The sequence below is a fragment of the Cardiocondyla obscurior genome, linkage group LG07 (assembly GCF_019399895.1).
Source record: "Cardiocondyla obscurior isolate alpha-2009 linkage group LG07, Cobs3.1, whole genome shotgun sequence".
NCBI lineage: Eukaryota > Metazoa > Arthropoda > Insecta > Hymenoptera > Formicidae > Cardiocondyla > Cardiocondyla obscurior.
Window position 1 is genome coordinate 3,917,617 of NC_091870.1, and position 21,986 is coordinate 3,939,602.

General features: G+C 40.8%; 3 protein-coding genes, 1 long non-coding RNA gene and 1 pseudogene across 4 annotated transcripts; 1 reads left to right on the top strand and 4 right to left on the bottom strand.

Moving 5' to 3' along the window:
- Window positions 1-1,991: 1,991 nt before the first annotated feature.
- LOC139104028 (uncharacterized) lies at window positions 1,992-3,389 on the bottom strand (annotated as a pseudogene).
- Window positions 3,390-4,145: 756 nt separating this feature from the next.
- LOC139104029 (uncharacterized) lies at window positions 4,146-7,775 on the bottom strand. Its single transcript, XM_070659247.1, has one exon. The coding sequence runs from the start codon at window positions 7,773-7,775 to the stop codon at window positions 4,146-4,148; it is 3,630 nt and encodes a 1,209-aa protein (XP_070515348.1).
- Window positions 7,776-8,012: 237 nt separating this feature from the next.
- Window positions 8,013-10,734, bottom strand: LOC139103898 (uncharacterized). Its single transcript, XM_070658997.1, has one exon. It carries the CDS (start codon window positions 9,258-9,260, stop codon window positions 8,013-8,015), a length of 1,248 nt encoding a protein of 415 aa, XP_070515098.1. The 5' UTR covers window positions 9,261-10,734.
- A 73-nt stretch (window positions 10,735-10,807) lies between these two features.
- LOC139103899 (uncharacterized) lies at window positions 10,808-11,609 on the bottom strand. The gene is made up of 3 exons (XR_011545967.1): window positions 11,375-11,609; window positions 11,237-11,305; window positions 10,808-11,002 (listed from the first exon to the last, which is right to left on the bottom strand). It is a non-coding gene; the product is annotated as an uncharacterized lncRNA (long non-coding RNA).
- A 1,818-nt stretch (window positions 11,610-13,427) lies between these two features.
- LOC139104030 (uncharacterized) lies at window positions 13,428-18,467 on the top strand. Its single transcript, XM_070659248.1, has one exon. The coding sequence runs from the start codon at window positions 13,428-13,430 to the stop codon at window positions 18,465-18,467; it is 5,040 nt and encodes a 1,679-aa protein (XP_070515349.1).
- The last annotated feature ends 3,519 nt before the right edge of the window (window positions 18,468-21,986 follow it).

Below are 21,986 nucleotides of genomic sequence, written 5' to 3' on the forward strand. Positions count from 1 at the left end.
GAAGTTTTTTATGTGTTCTCTTAATGTGAAACAGTAGATATTCACTAATTGTCAGTGATGGTTGCATACTTAGCAAGATTTCAATGAAATCAACCATCACTGTCAATTAGTGAATACCTATCCACTGTTTCACATTAAGAGAGCACATAAAGATTTATCTCTCTTTTTGGATTACATTGAAAATACCAAATGGTTACAGACAATTTTATATTTGATTAAAATTAAGATAAATTTTAAGTTACGAAAACTGATAAACGGGAAAAGAATAAGCTGAACTTATAGTTATTTCTAATCATAATTCTGTTATATGTACTTGATATTTTTACTTAAATATTCTAATATTGATATTAGCCATAACTTAAAATTTTGTTTCCATTATTTAATATTTTTCTTAAGTATTTTAGTTAACAAAGAAGTTTAAATTAAAATTTCTTTTAAGCTATCGGTATTTTCTATTTACGTATTCCTAAAATAAGGTTACGGGATGTGACATTCGTGCTTACTTAACTAAAATTTATAGTTTCTAACCGATACCATTACTATGACGTCATTAATTTGATGACGTATTTCTAATCCAAATACTAGGTTACATAAAATTGTGATTACGAGCAATCCAAATACTTTGATTACTAACCATGGGCCCCAAAATAGGTTGCTTAACTTACTTTATTTTTCCCAAAGTGCACGTATACTTGATGCGAGAAGCTACCCTATCTCTTTATATTGTAAATTACTTAATTATGAAAATTTCTATATTGTATCTATGAAACTAAAGAAAAAAAATAATGGAATTAAAAACACAAGAATAATTTGTTTATAATCTTTTTAATTTAGTTATTCACAAAATTTGCTTTTATGTATTTATTTCTGTTTTTGGCTAATGGTATAATTTTTTTATTCAACTGTAATTAGAAGTTAAAAATATATGTCATTATTCTTTCTTGTATACATAAAATAAATATAAATTATTAATTGCAATACATATATTTAACAAATTGTACCATGTTTTCTCGTCATCTTATACAGGTGTACGACATATTCCGTGTTGATCCTTTCGCTGTCCCTCAGGACAGGCAGGAGCCTTTCGTGGTGGTACTTCTATTACATGTGCTTCGGTAATTACTATTGTGATAATTGATATTAATAAAAGAATATTTATTAAATAAGTATGAAATACGTTAATACGGTTATTCTCCATATGTTTTAAAGGATGCACCAGAATAAAAATAAAATGTAGTATTTTTGACAATAGAAAAGTTAGAGTAAAATAGTTTGCAAATTGCAGTATTATATATATATGCATGTATTTACGTTTATGAGAATTAGAACTATAATAAACATATAAGAACTTAAATAAATAACAAATATGTATAATAAACGCATCGTGTCTACCTGTATAAAAAATTATGTTGCAAGTATAAGAGATTATAATTTTATTTTGTCAAATATTTATTACTTGTCATAAAAATAAAAAAAACATGTTATCATATTATCATTGCGCGCGGACTCCGCCTATTTTGTTTGTAGCAAGAGCGCCGTGGTCTGTCGCGCTGGCTCAACCCGCGCCTTCCTTATCACTTTTACGTATACACATTTTAATTTTTTTCTCAAAAATAATTAAGAATTTTTAAAAACCGTACAGGACTTTTCGTCATTATTTATATATCCCTACCCACAAATTTAGGATTAAACACCGTATTTCGGACACTCTGTATATAATTTAATCTTTTGTATTATTTTTTATACGATTATATATTGCTTTTTGCATAAAAATTAGTTTCATAAAAATCTTAATAAAAGTGTGTAAATATTATTTGTAAACAAATAAAGTTGCAAAAGGGAAATAAAATAAAACAAATAAATGCTATCCAAAGAACCTTGCACAAAACATATAAAAATAAGGGTACAGCTAAATTGATTAAAACTGATATATATATATATATATATATATATATATATATATATATATATATATATATATTATTTTTTCGATTATTGCAAAAGCAATCTGTTGGATGACATAATATTCGTACTGCACAATGTAATGCGTTGAAATGTTGCAAGTAATCTGGAGGTAGAATATTTATCAATAGCACTGGTCCTAAATACAGTAAGAATTCCCGAAATTCTGTTGCTTTCCAACGAGTTAATTCATCCAAAGCACGTGGTTTTCGAGTAAACTCTTTCGGTACCCATTTCGACACTTTAATTAACATTTCTGATAACTGTGCTACTTTTCGTGCATTTAATTTTGATGTATGATATCCATTTACCCACAACTGTAACATTTTTTTCACGACTCCTAAACATATTAAATGCATGTAGTCCAAAGGAAATCGTGTAACCATTGGTAACTGTATAATTGATTCAAAGGGAGATACGCCAGTATGATGATCTTCTTGTGTTCTATTCTTGAAGTTTTGATCTGTTCGAAGCAGTGCGGTAGATTCTAAAAACAACATGTGATGATTGGAATAAGTGCCTTCTTGCATGCACTTTCCACATCCAAAAAATCCGTTGTGCGATTTTGTACAAGTTACGAATGCTTTTGCAGGGCTGTCGCAAATTACACTTCTAATTTGAACACTGTGTCTTTTCTCATTGAAAAAAAGACCTGTATTTTGCAGTTTATTATACTCCTCGCAAAAAGAAGTTAAAAAATTTTGAACATTAGGTGGTTTCACATATCCGTGATAAGCACTAATAATAAATGGTGTAAATATTTTTTCACCATAAATTTTTCCCAATATTGGCCAGATTTGACTTTTACTGCTTTTTGATATCGGTAGTCCATCTATATTTATGTCTATCATAATAATTTCTTGCTGAAATTTGAAATTAGTACAATCCAATTGTTCAAGTATGGCCTTTTCTAAACCATAATGAAAAAAACTTCCATTTTCACCCACTATTTAAATGATGCTATGTCGAGGTGTATTCAGAAGCGTTCTTGAATCTTTTGGTAGATCAGGGTAACAACAAGTACGTAATTTGCTTAATAAATCTGATAGAGCAGTGTGAGTAATATTATGTCTCACTTTCCATAAATTTAGCCAATGACATAGTTCTGAGGAGCGACATACTTTATCTTTGCCTTGTTCGATATTTTTAGATTCTGTCGCACGATTTTTAGATTCTGTCGCACAATTAGCAACATTAGAAGCGTCGGTCAAACATATGCAATTATTACATTCAGTGAGTTTATGAAATACAAAATTCTGTTCTGTAGAAACATTTGTATTAACATTCGGCAATTGACAAATCGGTGCTTCTGCATTTGTTACAGGAATTTTGGTACGATACGTAATCATATCTTGATCATATTTTTCAATAGTTTTAATACGTCTATATTTTTGACGCAAAAATAAGTGTTTAAAGTCTTTCGGCATCTATAATATTACTTGTTTCATACAAAGTCAATGTTATTCGCATTCACAATGTGGTTAAATAACTTTATTTTTGACGTAACTTACACTAATTCTCGTGACGCGTAGGGATGCACGAACGTTAACGAGAGACGAATTTATTTTCGCCGCAACGTTACGAATCGGCGAACACCTACGACGTACAGCGAGACGAATGCGGAAAACGCCACGCGAAATTATTATTTTTCTAATAACTGATTCGGAATATCCGGCCGTATACTGAGAAACAAATCAGAGACCGCTCGCGGACGTGTGGTTCGTTCTCGAGAGAGTGCTCGACTGACTTTTGTTAGCGACGACGTTTCTGGTCCCTTTTACGAAGACGAATCTTATTGGACGTCCTCGTCACGAGGTCTTTCTTTATGTCTCACTCAAAGAAGAGTTCCGATGCGACATTAAAGGCTTGAGATTGCTGAATCTTGATAAGTCAGCGGCGTCTATGTTTAAGCCGGCGGCGTCTATGTGATCGGCGGCGTTTTCACCGGGCGGTCTCTTTTTATGCTCTCAAGATATACGTTCCGAAATATTTTTCCGTCGTGCACGACTAGTTACTAAATTAAGCGCTCTAATTTATATATATGTATATATTGTGAATGAGCATGTTTCTTTTATCCATGCAACATCCTCCCCCTCTTTGAGAGGAGTACGATCAAAACTTATTTTAACGTATAATCGTATACTATAATATTATTACACTAATATTAAGAAAGAAAATAATAATTATTTTTCTATCGGTAAAGGACAAATACATTTTGTTGTCCTTTTAAGTTCTCCGTTTTTTGTTGTAATTGTTGCCGCTCGTGTTGTGCCATCTTCACCGGTATGAAGCAATTTGATTCTGCCTAATAACCATTGAGTGCATGGCATATTCTTGTCTTTAATTAAGACGACGGCTCCGACTTCCACCTTGGGTCCGTCTTTAGTCCACTTAACACGTTTTTGAAGCTCATTTAAATATTCCATGTTCCATTTCGCCCAGAAATCTTGGCGAACCTTAATAATATGTTGCCAAACGGAAAGTTTATTGGCTGGAACAGATTTAAAATCAGTTTCTGGTAAAGCTGTTATAGGCCTACCAACTAAGTAATGAGCAGGAGAAAGAGCAAGTGGATCGTTTGGGTCAGAGGATATGGCAGTGATAGGTCTCGAATTCAAAACACCCTCGATTTCAATTATAAACGTGTTCAGCTCTTCGAACGTGAATAATGAATCACCGACTACTCTTTTCAGATGATGTTTAAATAGCTTGACCGTCGATTCCCATAACCCACCGAAGTGCGGAGCTGCCGGAGGAATAAAATGCCACGCCACACGGTGTTCTGAAGCGTAATTATTTAATGAATTTCTATGTTCATCTGAATTAAATAATGCGTATAATTCTCTCAATTCATTGTTCGCGCCTATAAAATTTGTTCCGTTGTCGGAATATATATTCTCCGGTAATCCGCGTCGCGCAACAAATCGTCGTAGCGCGGCCATAAAACCCTCTGTGGTAAGATCGCTAACTAATTCAAAATGAATCGCCTTTATAGTCATGCATACAAATACACAGACATAAACCTTGATACGAGTCCGATTTCGATATTTTTTCTCCTTTATAAAAAAGGGTCCGCAAAAATCAATGCCAGTGTTGGAAAATGGTATTGCCTCACGCACTCGTACTGCGGGAAGATTACCCATTTTGTACTGAACGCTCTTAGCTGTGAAACGATGACACCGCATGCATGAACGTATCACCTTTCGAACCTGATTCCGACCATCAAGCAACCAATATTTACGACGAAGAATGTAGAGTGTCGTTTGTATACCCGCATGACAATTTCTCTCATGAGTTTCCCGAATTAATTTATCAGTTAAGTGATATCTACTCGGAAGTAATAATGGATGTTTTTGCGTGAAATTCAAATTCGACAATTGTAACCGTCCACCGACGCGCATTAAACCTTGATCATCCAGAAACGGATTGAGATTTACAAATTTACCATTATATTGAGAACATGTATCTGATAATTTTTTAATGTCAAGAGCAAAAAATAAATTTTGAACGATTTTAATGATACGAGTTTCGGCTTCATTAATCTCGTCCGCACATAAAGCTCCGGTGTATCTATGTTTCAATTTAAATCGCAAGCAATAAGCAATGATTCTACATAATTTTGAAAAAGAAGAAAATCTTTGAAACAATATGGGTTCGTTATATGTTATGACTAAACAGGTATTTGTTTTTAATTCTGGAATATCGATTGCTTGATAATCTCCGCTAGGCCATTCATTCTCATTTTTTGTTAACCATGGTGGACCTTCTTGCCACATTTTATTTTGTAAGAAAACATGCGGTGTCTGTCCTCTCGAAATCGCGTCGGCCGGATTACCCTTTGATCTAATATATTTCCATTCTGCAGAACTAACAAGATTTGAAATTTCGGACACTCTATTTGCTACATACGTTTTAAGTAGGTGCGGTGCTGTTTTAATCTGATGCAACACTATAGTTGAGTCACACCAAAAAATGACTCTATTAGGCGTAAGATTTATGGTCTTAATAATTTCCGAAAATAATCTCGCTAATAACAGTGCGCCGCACAATTCTAATCGTGGAATGGAGATTGTTTTTAATGGCGCGACACGCGATTTCGAACATATCAATCTATTCATGATTTTTCCATTTTTATCGATCGATCGTAAGTATAGACAAGCACCATAGCCGTGAGTACTCGCGTCGCAAAATCCATGTATTTGGGTATTTCGGTAATCTTTAATTAATATTTTTCGTTCGAATGAAACGCGATGTATATCCTTTAATTGACGAGTAAATTCAGTCCATTCTGTATAAATACTCTGAGGGACAGATTCATCCCAATGTATCTCTGTCCTCCATACATCCTGCATCATTTTCTTTGCGTATAATACGACTGGGCCCAAGAGTCCCATCGGATCAAAAATGCGCGCTATCTGCGATAAAATTTCGCGTTTTGTTATTATTTTATTAATTTTAATAGAATCGGCTGAGTAATAAATTCGGTCATCCCGAGTATTCCACGAAACTCCTAATGTTTTTAAAGCCTGGTCAATTTTTAACGTTAAATTTTTATGTATTACTTCATTGGACAAATCATTGATTACACGGAGATCGTTTGACGCCCATTGCCTTATAGTGAAACCACCCCGCTTTAATAGTGCAATTACATCGTCTCTAATGGCTCGCGTTTCTTCAATAGAGTTAGCGCCCGTTAATAAGTCGTCAACATACATATGATTTTGAAGAATATCGGCCGCCCGAGGATATGAATGACGTTCATCATCAGCAAGTTTTTGGATAGTACGAATCGCGACATACGGTGAAGACGACACTCCAAAAGTTAATGTATTCAGTTGAAAGGTTTTTATCTTTCCGTCTTCACGCCATAAAATGCGCTGATAATGTCTGTCCTTTTCGTTTAGCCAGATCTGTCTGTACATTTTTTCAATATCAGACGAAATTACGTAAATATATGTCCGGAAACGAATTAAATGTGCCACTAACTTATCTTGAATTGTTGGTCCGACCATTAGGATATCGTTTAGTGAACGTTTATTGTTTGTTTTAGCCGACGCGTCAAAAACAACTCGAACCTTTGTCGTATTGCTAGAAGCCTTCATCACCGCGTGATGCGGCATATAATAACCGTGTTTATCAAAATTTTCAACCAAAGACATGTGTCCCAATTCCTTATATTCGTTAATAATTCGTGTATATTCGACCATTAAAGTCGGATCTAATCTAAGTTTACGCTCTAATGATATCAATCGTCTGAGAGCCATAGATCGTGATTCACCGAGATGTTCATTGTTATCACGAAAAGGAAGCCGTACTATATATCGACCGTCGGCACTTCGTGTTGTAGTCTCATTAAAAAATGTTTCGCACTCCCTTTCTTCCTTTGATTTTGAACGAATCGTGCTAATTTCTTCTACATCCCAGAATTTCGTTATCGCGTCTTCTAAATTTATCAAATGACAGGACGATCTTATAGATCTTCTAGGTACCGATGCTTCGCCGGCTATTATCCAGCCTAAACGCGTTTTTTGTAAGTATAATTCGTAATTATTCTTTGATAGATTAATTTGACCGACTGAAAACAATGAAAGAGTTATACCAGACCCTATTAACAGATCGACGGATTGTGGCAAATGAAAATCTGGATCGGCGAGTTTTACATTTGCTGGTATACCAACAACTTCACGAGGAAATATTTCGGATGGTATAAAACTTGAAATATTTGAAACAATGAGACATGTTAGTTCTTTAGTAAAATTACTATGAATGGATTGGATAAATAATCGCGTGATCCCTTTGGAAACAGTACTCATAGAATCAAGCGTATCAATAGGTATCTTATGTTTATCTGAATGCAGTCTCAAACGATTAACAACAGATTGCGTAACAAAATTTGTAGTAGCACACGTATCCAAGAGAGCGCGGCACTTTATTGCATCTTCGCGATTACCATTATGTATATATATAGTCGCGCTGGTTAACAAATTCGGTGAAAACGAACGTGTTATCGTAGAAAAGCTCGTCGTCTTCTCGTCGGTCTGTTCAAACAGTCAATCCTTTTTAACAATTACAGATTGCGTCGCGTCAGATTTATGGATAGGGGTATAATTTTCGATATGCAAAAGTGAATTATGGCGTTTATTACAAATTGTGCAGTTCATAAATTTACACGGTTTATTATTGTGAGAACGTAAACAGATGTAACACAACCGTGCCTTTTTAACTAAATCAATGCGTTTTTGGACTGTTAATTTTTTAAATGCATCACACAAATAAATCGGATGTCGTTTAATCTTACACGCCGCGCAGTTTGGTGTTGTATTCGCGACAAACGCTTGATTCGCGGATTGGAATTTCCGACGTTTAATAGGAGGTTCGGATTTATTTCGTTCAGAATCGGATGATTTAGCGCGTTCACGTTTAGACGCGGAAACCGCGGTTTTATACAAAAACTCGTACAATTGATCGAGTGTCGGAACTTCGTCGCGTTCGAGACCAATCTCCCATTTATCGATGGTATGTTTTGGCAATTTAGTTTCAAGAATATGTACGACCATTTCGGATCCGACGGAAACTCCGAGCGCACTCAGAGACGCGAGATGCTGTTGCGTATCATCCGCTAATTTAGTCAAGCCGCTAGTTGATTCCCTTTCTAATATTGGTAAATTTAATATCTTGGACAAATGCCGTGAAATTAATATCCGTTTGACTTCATAAGAGCGTTCTAGTAATGACCAGGCTTTCGCATAATTGATTCCGTCAACCGATAATACATTTATTTTGCTAGCGGTGTCATCAGTCAGTGCAGACTTCAAATAATGTAATTTATCTATGTCAGACAAATCCGCCTGTGAGCCGATCCTATCATGAAAGGCATTCTTAAAAGACAACCAGTTCTCATACTTTCCGTTAAATGTCGGCAAAGGCGCATCGGGTAATTTCATTCTGCGTTTGTTCGCCGTCGGTACCGAATTATCTGAATGATTTCCGCTACTTACACTACTGGTACTCGCGTTAGCTAAACCTGTAGTATTCAAAAAGTTTTCAATCTTACTAGCGAGACTATAAAAACGCTCCTGAATTTGAGAGAATTCAGTTTGATGTACGTCGTCAGGATCGAGTATTGCTAATTCGTCATTATATTCCTCGAATGCGTTATATAAAACAGTCAAGCGATTTAAACGTAATTTTAACGCGGTATTGTCTGCGGTTCCTTTCTCAAACAAATTAGCTAAACCCGTTATTTGCGACTTTAACGCGGTTCGTTTCTGTAGTATGAATTTAACTCTATCTGCCATAATGATCAATTGGACAGGAAATAAGGTGATTGAATTTTTTTAAGAGTATGTTATACTGCCCTGTTAATTCCAATAGACAATGGAAGCTCAACTCTGCAAGATGTCGATTTAAGACTGTCCTTCAGGAATTCTGGAGGATGTAAATCTTGATCTCGTCTGTCGTTATTATAAATCTCCTTGCAACCCGTGGCGTCTGCCGGCGCTTACATCCAAAGGACCTTCCTTCATCCTTTGATTATTCGAGAAGAATTGTATCCGTAGAAATTCTCGATAATCCGAATCATAAATCACTGTGTCTATATCACTTGCTGAATTCGTAAACCAGCTTAAACTGTGAGCTATACCTCACAGGAGGCACCAAAATGTTTCATACAAAGTCAATGTTATTCGCATTCACAATGTGGTTAAATAACTTTATTTTTGACGTAACTTACACTAATTCTCGTGACGCGTAGGGATGCACGAACGTTAACGAGAGACGAATTTATTTTCGCCGCAACGTTACGAATCGGCGAACACCTACGACGTACAGCGAGACGAATGCGGAAAACGCCACGCGAAATTATTATTTTTCTAATAACTGATTCGGAATATCCGGCCGTATACTGAGAAACAAATCAGAGACCGCTCGCGGACGTGTGGTTCGTTCTCGAGAGAGTGCTCGACTGACTTTTGTTAGCGACGACGTTTCTGGTCCCTTTTACGAAGACGAATCTTATTGGACGTCCTCGTCACGAGGTCTTTCTTTATGTCTCACTCAAAGAAGAGTTCCGATGCGACATTAAAGGCTTGAGATTGCTGAATCTTGATAAGTCAGCGGCGTCTATGTTTAAGCCGGCGGCGTCTATGTGATCGGCGGCGTTTTCACCGGGCGGTCTCTTTTTATGCTCTCAAGATATACGTTCCGAAATATTTTTCCGTCGTGCACGACTAGTTACTAAATTAAGCGCTCTAATTTATATATATGTATATATTGTGAATGAGCATGTTTCTTTTATCCATGCAACATTACTAATATTTATTAACATTTACATATTTGATTGTGATAATTTGAATACGTGAGAAACATTTAAATTACTTTTAACTTTTTAAATTTTTAACTTAAATTGTAAATATTAATTATAAGTAACTTGTAATTATATTAAATTAATTATTAACCGTTACGTCAAATAATGTATAAAACACTTGTACAATAATGTATATACACTTGTATAATAATGTATAAAACACATAAAACAAAAATATACACTTAAACAGCTTCGTTATAATAATACAAATTTTTGTAAATAAAACTGTTCCAATAAACTTTTTAAATAAATTTTTTTAAAACAGATACGGTGCCAAACAATTTCAGTTATCAACCGTTTATGAGAGATGCCCCAAAGCCAAACTCACTTGTATGATTAAAATGTATTACTAAAAAAAATGAAAAATTATTCAGATAATAAACAAATATAAATAATAACATATATAAATAAACAAAGATAATAAATAAACAAAAGGCGCAAATTACTTAGAAATAATGAAAAAATAATAGAAATAATAATAATAATAATAATAATAATAATAATAATAATAATAATAATAATAATAGAAATAATGTAGATATTTTAGTGTTTATCTTACTAGTTGATGAGTATTTTTTTTCAATGTTTAATTGGAATTATCGTATTCTGTACTCTTTTATATTTTGCGTCAAATATTTTTGTGGTGTCTTCAATCCAAGTATAACAAAATATTGCCTGTAAATGAAACATTTTATAAAAAAAACTAACAAAATTTTAAACATAGCTAGTTATCATACATATATAATACATTTTATATAACCTCAAAAATGACTTATTAAATTATTGATATTAAAATGTATAATATATAATATTTCTAAATATTACAATAAAATATAATATTTTTTATGATTAGCACTAACATTATTGTTAATCAGACATAAAAATATAATATTAAAAAAGAATAATAACCTTTGCTTTCCGGAGATTACTTTTAAGCTTTTTTCTAGTTGTTGCACGTAACGTGGTAACGATGGGCGACTATTAACATTAACATTATTGTTAATCAGACATAAAAATATAAATATAATATTAAAAAAGAATAATTACCTTTGATTTCCGGAGATTACTTCTAAGCTCTTCTAGTTGTTGCACGTAACGTGGTAACGATAGGCGACTATTAGTCACTTGTCCTATTTTTAACAACATACGTAAAATTATCGTCTACTTATAGTCGACAAAATAAACTCTTAAAAATGTCAATTAAATGTCGACTTAAAAAAGATTACTTTTGGTCGACCAAGAATAGTCGACTTTTAGTCGCCGGAAAGTCTTTTGTGCTATCTGGGATGTTATATTAGAAATGAGCAACGTGGTAAACGCGCGATTACATCAAGTAACGAGTCATTCTTTTCATATTTTTATTATAACGATTTATAAATGATGTTATTTCTTTGGTAATTTTAATTATACAGGGTGTCTGGTTGAGTAGTGAACATCTCTTAGTTATAGATAGAACTTGAAAATACAAATAAGAGAGTCCCGTACCATTTTGCAAAATTCTCAATTGTTATTGAGAAAAAAATTAAAATGCATAAAATGTATAGGCGTAAGAGCGACAAGGAAGCTGTGCATAAGTGAGCGCGACAGACGACGGCGCCATTCCTAGCCATTCGCCTGTCGCGCTCACTCACGCGCAGCTTCCTTGTCGCTCTTGCGCTAGACAAATTAATTTTTTTCTTAATAACAGTTGAGAATTTTACAATATGGTATAAGACTTTTCTATTCGTCTAGACCAATTCTACTTACTTCTCAAATTACGTCCGTTTAGTATGGACACCCTGTATATTACATTTTGTATATATACATTACTTAAATAACAGTTTAAGAAAAGTGATATTGTAAAAATCAGCAAAATTTTTTATAAGTAAAAATATAATAATAACGAAAAGATAATAAGGTAAGTAATAATATTTTGTATTACTTTTTTGATAATTAATTGTTTGTTTACATGTTACTTACGTATACTACAGATATGTATACCACTTTAATTTAAATTTGTTCTAAAATTTTCAGGACGTTTATTGCATTGCTGCATCATCATTGTCACCGGTCGATGTAGTCAAACGTAGTTATCATTTGATACAAGAAGAACAAGCAATGTGTGATACTCCGAATAATGACATCACAGAACAGGTAAAATAATATTATATCAATTAAAGCTTTTCATTATAAATTGTAGGAGCCAAAAATAATTATATTCATATAGCGATATTTTCATCGAGCGACCGTTGTCGTTTCGAATAACGGCGGTTGAATGTATTGCGCGACACACCGAAAATATAAATACAGGTGTTGTCTAGGAACGAGGCAGTCTCTTCGAAGAAACCGTCGACAAGAAATATCGAAATAATAAGTGCGATTCTGTTCGAGATGTGCCTAAGCGAGTTTTGTGAGCACGATAATATAATAATATTAATTTCAGATAATATTAATTTCTGCGTGTAGATTAAATTTGTCCGACAGCATGCTAAGCGAATTCATGCCTTCACACTTGTTGTCAGTTTTTGCCAGGCATTGTTGACGTCCTCGAGTCCTATTCTGTTGCCTCTGTTCTGTTGCCAGGCGCGATGTACATGTACATTCTATTTTCGGGCTTGTCTTGTTTTCATTGTTTTTCTCCGTCACCGAAATTAGCGGTCGAATTCGTGGAAACATTACGAAGTTTCCCAATATAAAAGGCCCGGCTCTCGGAAGCCGGGAAGTCAGTTGTCGAGAACTCAAGGCTTTAGAGCATTTATTTTCGAGCGGTTTTTCTTATATAATTTCTCAGGCATTACATTGCCTTCGTTGCGTTGCTTGCGCGTGCTACAATTGTGTGTAATTTTCGTACTTCAGTATTAAACTTTTGCATATTAAGAATTCTGCTTACAATTATTTCCTCCACGCGCTTTCAAAAACATTTTGTGGTCCTTCGAGCCGGATACTTCCGGAACTCAGTTGTGCGGTAAAAGTTGTGCTTCCCAACTTAAAAGTTCGCGCGATGGAGGCGATAATTGATTGCCAATTGGAGCTTCAGGGCCGGATCAGCAGGTCTGTGTCAAACCTCCGGAAGTTGGGGGCCGCTCGAATTAATCGTGCATTGATTGCGTCCGCTACTCAGATGCTTGATGAGAAGTGGAGAAAATTTGAGGAACGACATGAACAGCTTCGGCAGGGACATTGGAATGCTCTCAAGGAGCACGATTATCATCGCTGCAACGCGATTGAAATGACCGAGGCAATTTACCTAGAGCAGCGAGCCATCCTGACAGAGATGGGGGAGGAACTAAATACTGCTCGCAATTCCTCCGAAGAAAAGCGGACTGTAGTGCAGGCCCCCCCTCGCACAACGTTACCTCGCGTGCAAATTCCAGTCTTCTCCGGATTGTACGAGGATTGGCCTGCATTCCGCGACTTGTTCCAGACGCTGATAGTGGATGACATAACGTTGGCTGACGTCACCCGATTACACTACTTGAAGACAAGCCTGCGAGGAGAAGCTGACGCCTTGGTGAGACAGTTTTCCACCACGGAGGAAAATTTCGTCAGGGCATGGGAAACGCTCACGAGTTTCTATAATAACACGCGCTTGCTTGTGCGGTCTCTCTTGACAATGTACGTCTCGCTGCCAAAGATGAAAATGGAATCGGCCACAGAATTGAGACGACTGTTCCATGCAATGACGGGCGTCGTTGGCTCGCTTGAGGGCGTTGACCGGCCGATTTCATCCAGCGAAGATCTCTTCGTGTTCATAACAGTGGAGAGGCTGGACCCTCGCTCCCGGCGGGAGTGGGAAACAGAGATTGGAGACTCAGCTGAGCCTCCTTCATACTCTACTCTGAAGAAATTCCTGGAGAAGAGGCTTCACACCTTGGAGGCGATTCAAACGGAAAAGAGCTCGGCGAACAGCGCGACTGACCGTGCGGGAAAATCGCTGCGGTCACACCATGCTCAGAAGGCGGCGGCCAAGACGGAGCGAGATCGGTGCTCTTTATGCCACAAGGATCATTTTATCATGATCTGCGAGGCGTTTCGGCGAAAACCTGCAGAGGAACGGCGGACGTTCGTTGAGATAAATGGGCTATGCCGCAATTGCCTGGGGCGTCATAAGGTGAGCGACTGTCTTTCTAAAAGATCCTGCACAGTGTGCAACGAGCGGCATCACTCCGCTCTGCATGAGGCGTTTTGCGTGTCGGGGAAGGCCGAAGGTTCTGCTGCGGGAAAATCTTCAAACGTTGCCTGTCGTCCGCGGGGTGGAAGGAGCGCGGTTCTCCTCGCTACGGCGCGGGTTTTGGTTCGCGATCAATTTAACGGGGAGCATCGAGTGCGCGCCTTGGTGGACCAGGGCTCGGAGACGTCCATCGTGAGCGAGAGCCTCGTCCAGCGGTTGAGCTTGCCGCGTTTCGGGGCCAGCGTTGCGGTTTTCGGTGTCGGAGGGAATCGGGCGGCCTTTACGCGAGGCAGAGTTGCCCTCAGAGTGAAGTCGGCAAACGGAGGCGCAGAGGTAGACGTGTGTGCGGTAATTCTCCCGAAGCTCACGACGTACGCGGGGCTAGGAACGTCGTCGGTGCGAGATTGGCGGCATATCCGGGGCTTGCCGCTGGCCGACCCGGATTACTTAAAGTCAGATCGGGTCGATTTGCTGTTCGGGGCGGATGTTTTCGCTTCAATTCTGGGGCCGGGAGTACGAATCGGTGCTCCTCACGATCCGATCGCCCAGGAGACAATGTTCGGATGGATCGTTTCCGGCTCTGTTGGACTAAGCGATGGCCTCAGTGTTCCGGTTTCGCTGCAGTGCTCGGTGGATGAGACTCTAACGACGCTGGTTCGCGGCTTCTGGGAGCAGGAGGAGGTTGCGGTGTGCGGCCCTGCGGAATCTCCTGCGGATCAAGAGTGCGAAGCTTATTTTTCGCGGAATCATTGGCGTGACGGCTCGGGCCGGTACACGGTGCGAATGCCGACGAAGGAGCCTCTGCCAGATCTCGAGCGCACGCGGGCGCTCGCTCAACGCTCCCTTGTGAGCATGGAGCGTCGGTTCGAGAGAGACGCGGAGCTCAGGTCGAAATACGTCGCGTTCATGCGTGAGTACGAAAGCCTGGGACACATGACGCGAGTTGACAATGCTGAAGTGTGTAGACGGCGATGTTACTTGCCCCACCACGGGGTTCTGAAGGGGGACGGACCCTCCGCGAAACTCAGGGTCGTCTTCAACGGGTTCGCGCCGCTGCCGGGAGGCAACACGCTCAATCGGTTTTTGCACGCGGGATCAAATCTGGTGCCTGCTCTCGCGGATGTGATTCTAGGTTGGCGCCGATACCGCTGGGCTTACACTGCTGACATTGAGAAAATGTATAGGCAGGTTATTGTCGCCGAGGAAGATCGCGACCTTCAACGCATCCTCTGGAGGGAACGTGCCGACGCCCCAGTGGTTGAACTCCGCCTCAACACAGTAACCTACGGGCTGACCTGTGCGCCTTTCCTGGCTGTGCGAGCGCTCCGCCAACTTGCTGAGGACGAGGCTGCGCGATTTCCGAGAGGAGCCCTTGTTTTGAAAAACCAGACTTATGTAGACGATGTTCTGTCAGGTGGGAATTCCTTGGAGGAGGCGAGGTCCTCCTTGCTCGAACTGCGCCGGCTCTGCACGGCGGGCGGGTTCCCACTAAAAAAGTGGGCCGCCAGTGCGCCTGAATTACTGCAGGACATCCCACCTTCCGATCTGTCGCGGCCGGGAGTGCAGACTTGGGGACCTCAAGATTTTCATGCCGCTTTGGGGCTCCAGTGGCATCCTGATTCCGACGCGTTCTCCTTCCGCGTGCGATCTCAGCCGGATAGAAAGACGACAAAACGATCTGTCGTCTCACAGGCGGCTCAATTGTTTGACCCCGCTGGTTGGTTGTCTCCAGCGGTCGTGCGAGCCAAGATCTTTATCCAAAAACTATGGCTGTTAAGTTTGGAGTGGGACGATTCATTATCGCTCAAGGATCAGGCCTTCTGGCAGGATTTCATTGCAGATCTTCCGGCTCTGGAGACAGTGAGAGTCCCGAGGTGGATCGGAGTCACTGATCGAGCTGACGTCGAGATTCATGGCTTCGCCGATGCATCCGAGGCCGCCTATGCTGCCGTGGTATACTCTCGCTCGAAAGGTTCAAACGGCAATGGGTGGACGACGTCCTTGGTGGCCTCAAAGACCAGGGTGGCTCCTCTGAAACAGGTGTCTCTTCCCAGGCTGGAGCTTTGCGGTGCCGTATTGCTGGCCAGACTGGCCAGTCGCATATGTCGACAGCTCAACATTCAAGGCCGAGCTGTGCATCTTTGGTCCGACTCCACGGTGGCCCTTGGATGGTTGCGACAGCACCCGTCACGGTGGTCGACATTTGTGGCAAACCGAGTGTCCGAGATGCAAACCTCGCTACCAAACGCCCAGTGGCATCACGTGAGAGGGAAGGAGAATCCCGCCGACTGCGCCTCGCGAGGCCTGGCTCCGTCGGATTTGGTCGCTCACTCTCTATGGTGGCAGGGCCCACCGTGGTTGAGAAATGATGAAGCCCTTCCTGAGGATCGAGCGCTGCTGGAGGAGGCGGATGATCTACCAGAAGGCCGAGCTAGGATTCATGTGGGCGTCGTCCGCGATTCAGTCCAGGAGCCGGAGCTGCTACTTCGGTATTCCAGCCTGGCTCGGCTATTGAGAGTCTCCGCTTGGTGCCGCCGATGGACCGGACTTGATAGGAAGAGGCCGGCGAGTCGACAGGGCGCCCTGGAGTTATCTGCCGAAGAATTGCACCAGAGCATGCTTACCTGGATGCGCGTGATCCAGGCCTCTCACTGGAGTTCGGAAATTCGAGCAGTTTCCACGGGGACTCCCCTTCGAAAAGGTCACCCGTTAGCTAATCTTTCTCCGTTTTTAGACGCTCAAGGGATCTTACGAGTCGGAGGCAGAATTCGGCATTCTCTGCTATCCTTCGACGAGAAACACCCCATGATTCTGCCAAGGAACTCGCATTTGACGGGGCTAACCATAGCTTCCTGCCACATCAGGGTGCTGCACGGAGGGGTGCAGCAAACCTTGGGATTGCTTTGGAGACAGTACTGGATTCCCGGGGGAAGGGCGGCTGTGAAAAGACACGTCCACAAGTGTCCGCAGTGCGTGCGTTGGCGGGCGGCATCGCCTCACCAAATCATGGCCGATCTCCCTACGGCCCGCGTTACGCCTTCCCGTGCATTCCAGCACACTGGCGTGGATTACGCAGGCCCCATCTTTATACGCTCGAGTAAGGGACGGGGCCACAAATCGAGCAAGGCCTTCATTTCGGTATTCATTTGTCTCAGTACTCGGGCGGTTCATCTTGATGTAGCTTCAGATTACTCCTCCGAGGCATTTCTGGCTGCCTTCCGGCGATTCACTGCTCGGAGGGGACTGCCGCAGATCATGTACAGCGACTGCGGCACAAATTTCACAGGTGCGGATGCAGAATTGCAAAAAATGTTCCGTGCGAGCAGCCGGGAGTCTGCGAAGATTCACCATGCATTGGCCGGTAAGGGAGTTGAGTGGCGGTTCAACCCTCCTGCCGCCCCACACTTCGGCGGGCTGTGGGAAGCCGCCGTGAAGTCCGTCAAACACCATCTTCGCAGGGTGCTAGGGACCGCGACGTTGATTTATAAGGAAATGCACACGCTGCTGGCAGAAATCGAAGCGTGCCTCAATTCACGGCCACTGGGCCCGCTGAGCGACGATCCAGAGGATGTGGCGGCTCTCACACCTGGCCACTTCTTGGTGGGCTCTGCGCTATTGTCCGTCCCGGAGCCGACTTTGCTGGAGGTCCCACCAGGTCGACTCACCCGGTGGCGTCGGGTGCAACAAATGAGGGATCACTTTTGGCAGAGATGGTCGCGAGAATTTCTGTTGGGACTGTCGTCACGGCCGAAGTGGACCACCGCTGTTCCCCCTCCTCGGGTGGGCCAGCTGTGCCTATTGCGAAATGAGAACACTCCTCCTGGGCGCTGGCCGCTAGCGCGCATTTCTGACTTACACCCCGGAAGTGATGGCAATGTGCGGGTAGTGACGGTGCGCACCGCCACTTCCGTGTTGGTCAGACCGTTGGTCAAAATTGTTTTAATGCCCATGGAAAATGAGGCGGCTATGGACAACCCAGCGTCGGCTTAATTGCGCTGTATCAATGTATTTCGCGGCATTTCATTACATGTGTGGATCATAGCCGCATTGTTATTGTCCGTATACACGGACTCATTGTATTGTCTCCATCTCACTTTACCTCATTACATTCCTCGAGCGACGTGCCGGTGTCGGTGAGACACTGTAAACAAACCGCGATGCAGGAGCCTGTGCGCTTCACGCAGCGAGCAATCATCAAGTCATATGCATTCTCTGGTCTCCGTAAATCGCGATCGGCCGGTCCTCACGTTGGAGCGTTGGACGTTCTGCCACTCGCGAGGCGGGCGGAATGTTCGAGATGTGCCTAAGCGAGTTTTGTGAGCACGATAATATAATAATATTAATTTCAAATAATATTAATTTCTGCGTGTAGATTAAATTTGTCCGACAGCATGCTAAGCGAATTCATGCCTTCACACTTGTTGTCAGTTTTTGCCAGGCATTGTTGACGTCCTCGAGTCCTATTCTGTTGCCTCTGTTCTGTTGCCAGGCGCGATGTACATGTACATTCTATTTTCGGGCTTGTCTTGTTTTCATTGTTTTTCTCCGTCACCGAAATTAGCGGTCGAATTCGTGGAAACATTACGAAGTTTCCCAATATAAAAGGCCCGGCTCTCGGAAGCCGGGAAGTCAGTTGTCGAGAACTCAAGGCTTTAGAGCATTTATTTTCGAGCGGTTTTTCTTATATAATTTCTCAGGCATTACATTGCCTTCGTTGCGTTGCTTGCGCGTGCTACAATTGTGTGTAATTTTCGTACTTCAGTATTAAACTTTTGCATATTAAGAATTCTGCTTACAATTATTTCCTCCACGCGCTTTCAAAAACAGATTCCGACACAGCGATAATTGTACGATCTGAGTATATTAAATTTGACCACGGTTTTCGCTGAGAATCCATCGTTTAATTAATTTGTTAATTCTGTTATGTCAGGTTTGGAAATAATTCTAGTAGAAGGATTACCGCTTCTCGATGATTAAGGAAATGGTTTGAGAGCAGGTAAAGGGTAGAGAGAGAGAGACGCAACTACCAATTCTTGCGTGACGCGCGCGAGACAACGCCACGCGTATTAAGCGCTAGGAATGTATTTGAACGACAAAGGGTTTGAGTTAGCGCGATTTTTGTTCTTTTGAGGGAAAGAATTTTACTTCTTGTTCCCAGGGAAAGAACCGGAGGTGATTTTCGCAATAAATGGAGCTCAAAGGTTCATAAAAGAAAAATTGCAGAACTCTGATTTTAGCGAGATTTAATTTAACATTTTTATTTTTCTAATTGATGCTAAATGGTGATGGTAGAATATAATTAAATTAATAATAATGATAAACAAAAGAAATTATTAACTAATAAAAATTTTAATTAAATATACTAAATTAAAATAACATTTTTTTTTTATTCACAAAAAGTACGCGGGAAATAACTGAAGAATTCTATAATAATTCTAATCGAGTTCAATTTTTATGATTTCCGAGATCTTAGCCGACGATCTCGGAAATACTCGATCAATTAGCCTGGTCGGAGCTAAGAAAGAGTGTTCCACCCCGGGATAAAATATGAGGACGTTCTAATCAGGAAATGCCCTACTGACTTCTCTCCTGATCTCCTCAGAATCAAAGGAATCAGGGTCTATTGTGAAGGCCCTTTCGGGGACAGGATCCGTCCACGGAGAGCAAGTCCTCCGGAGGAGCTCGAGGAGAGGATCTACGATCGCTCTGGGTTCCTCTTGCCCGCCGAGGAACTCCACACTCGGGGCGGGGGAGGGGGAAGGCTCTGGGCCGTCAGACTCTTGCCAAAAGACAGTATCGTCATCAGCAAAGGAGTCGACCTCCTCAGGCTCCCCAAGATGAAGTATCGGGGATGGGATAGGAGAGGAGCATGCTCTAGGTGCAGCTCCTGGAGAATGAATTGTAATGTCCGGAGAATAGGAAGGAGTCGTAAGGCGGAACTGCTCCGAATCAGGCTCAGATTCAGTCGCGTTGTCGTTTATGCTCGGCGGATTTGGAGAATGGGGCAGTTCCCTGGGTATGTCAACGTTCTGGGGAACTTCTTCGGGAGCCGGTGAAGTCGGGGGAGCTGGGGGTTGAGGCGACCACGACCTCTCTCCTCTTCTTCGGGGAGGGTCGGTTCTTATCTCCCCTGGCGCCGCCGCGAATAAGTATTGCACGAAGAAGCTCTGGATTAAGCTCCTCAAATTCCGTATTAGCCGATTACGGCGAGCTCGGCTTTTCTTAATAGTTCTTAAATTCGATGATTCCACTAAAAGGATTTCATTTTAATGAATTAAATTAATAAATGAATTATGGAGAGGGAAATATGCCTGGGCATCACGTCACACAGCTCCTTTCGGATCTCTCCGTCGTCACCCTAAGTTTCTCTGGTTCCTCTAGCTGAATGGGAGCCTTACTCAAGTCAAGGTTTTGATAGTCACCATTTATTAGCGGCATATCGCAACCCCCGACAAAAGGAAGCCCGCTAGACAGGTCGAGGCACTCGAGAAAACGGGAGGATTAGAGAGAGAGATAGCGAAACTATAAAGCGTGAACGGCACCCTGACCATTCCCTCAATTTTCATTTTTATATACAGGGTGTCTCAGCCCATGTGTAAAATCCTCTATAGATAGGTAGGTCTTAGGGAGATAAATAAAAAATTTCTTTAACATTTTGTAAAATTCTCAATTGTTATTGAAAAAAAAATTAATTTATCTAGCGCAAGAGCGACAAGGAAGCTGCGGGCAAGTGAGCGCGACAGGCGATTGGCGCCGTCGCCTATCGCGCTCACTCACCTATAGCTTCCTTGTCCTCTTGCGCTAGACAGATTAATTTTTTTTTTAATAAGTATTGAGAATTTTTCAAAACGTTAAAGAACTTTTTTATTTATCTCCCTAAGACCTACCTATCTGTATAGGATTTTACACATGGGCTGAGACACCCTGTATATATATATATATATATATTTATGAATTAAATAAAAACTATTTAGTGGAACCGTTTCAAAATTAAAGGAAAAATGAGAATAAATAAATAATGACACTTACTATTTGATGACTTCAAGTTCTCTCGGATGATTTCTCGAGACGTTTCCTTTATTTCGCCCACACAAGATAATTACAAAACACTTAAAAATTTTTAGAATAATTGAGCAAACTGAGCAAATTAGATTTTAGAACAGAATGAGAGCGAGCGTCGTCGAAGCGCTCGGTTTTATAAGCTCGGAAAAGGGGAGGACCAGCGCCAGATTCTTAGTCTTATCCAAAATTTTAATTCTATTCGTTAGGCTTATTCCTCCACTTTTCCGTCTTCGCAATTATTGGTCGCCCTTCTCTCAGTTTTCTTAATTTTCTAAGTTTTCACCCTTAGTTTCTAATTTTTGGTGAGGAGTTCCCGATATCTATTGGTCCGGGAGAAAATGTTTATGAGCTCCCCTCTACATGGTTTTAGCCCTTCCAAGCTTCCAGATAACAGATTTGAAAATGTTTAGGTAACTCTTTTTTTAATCGGCAGCGAGCAATTGCTGC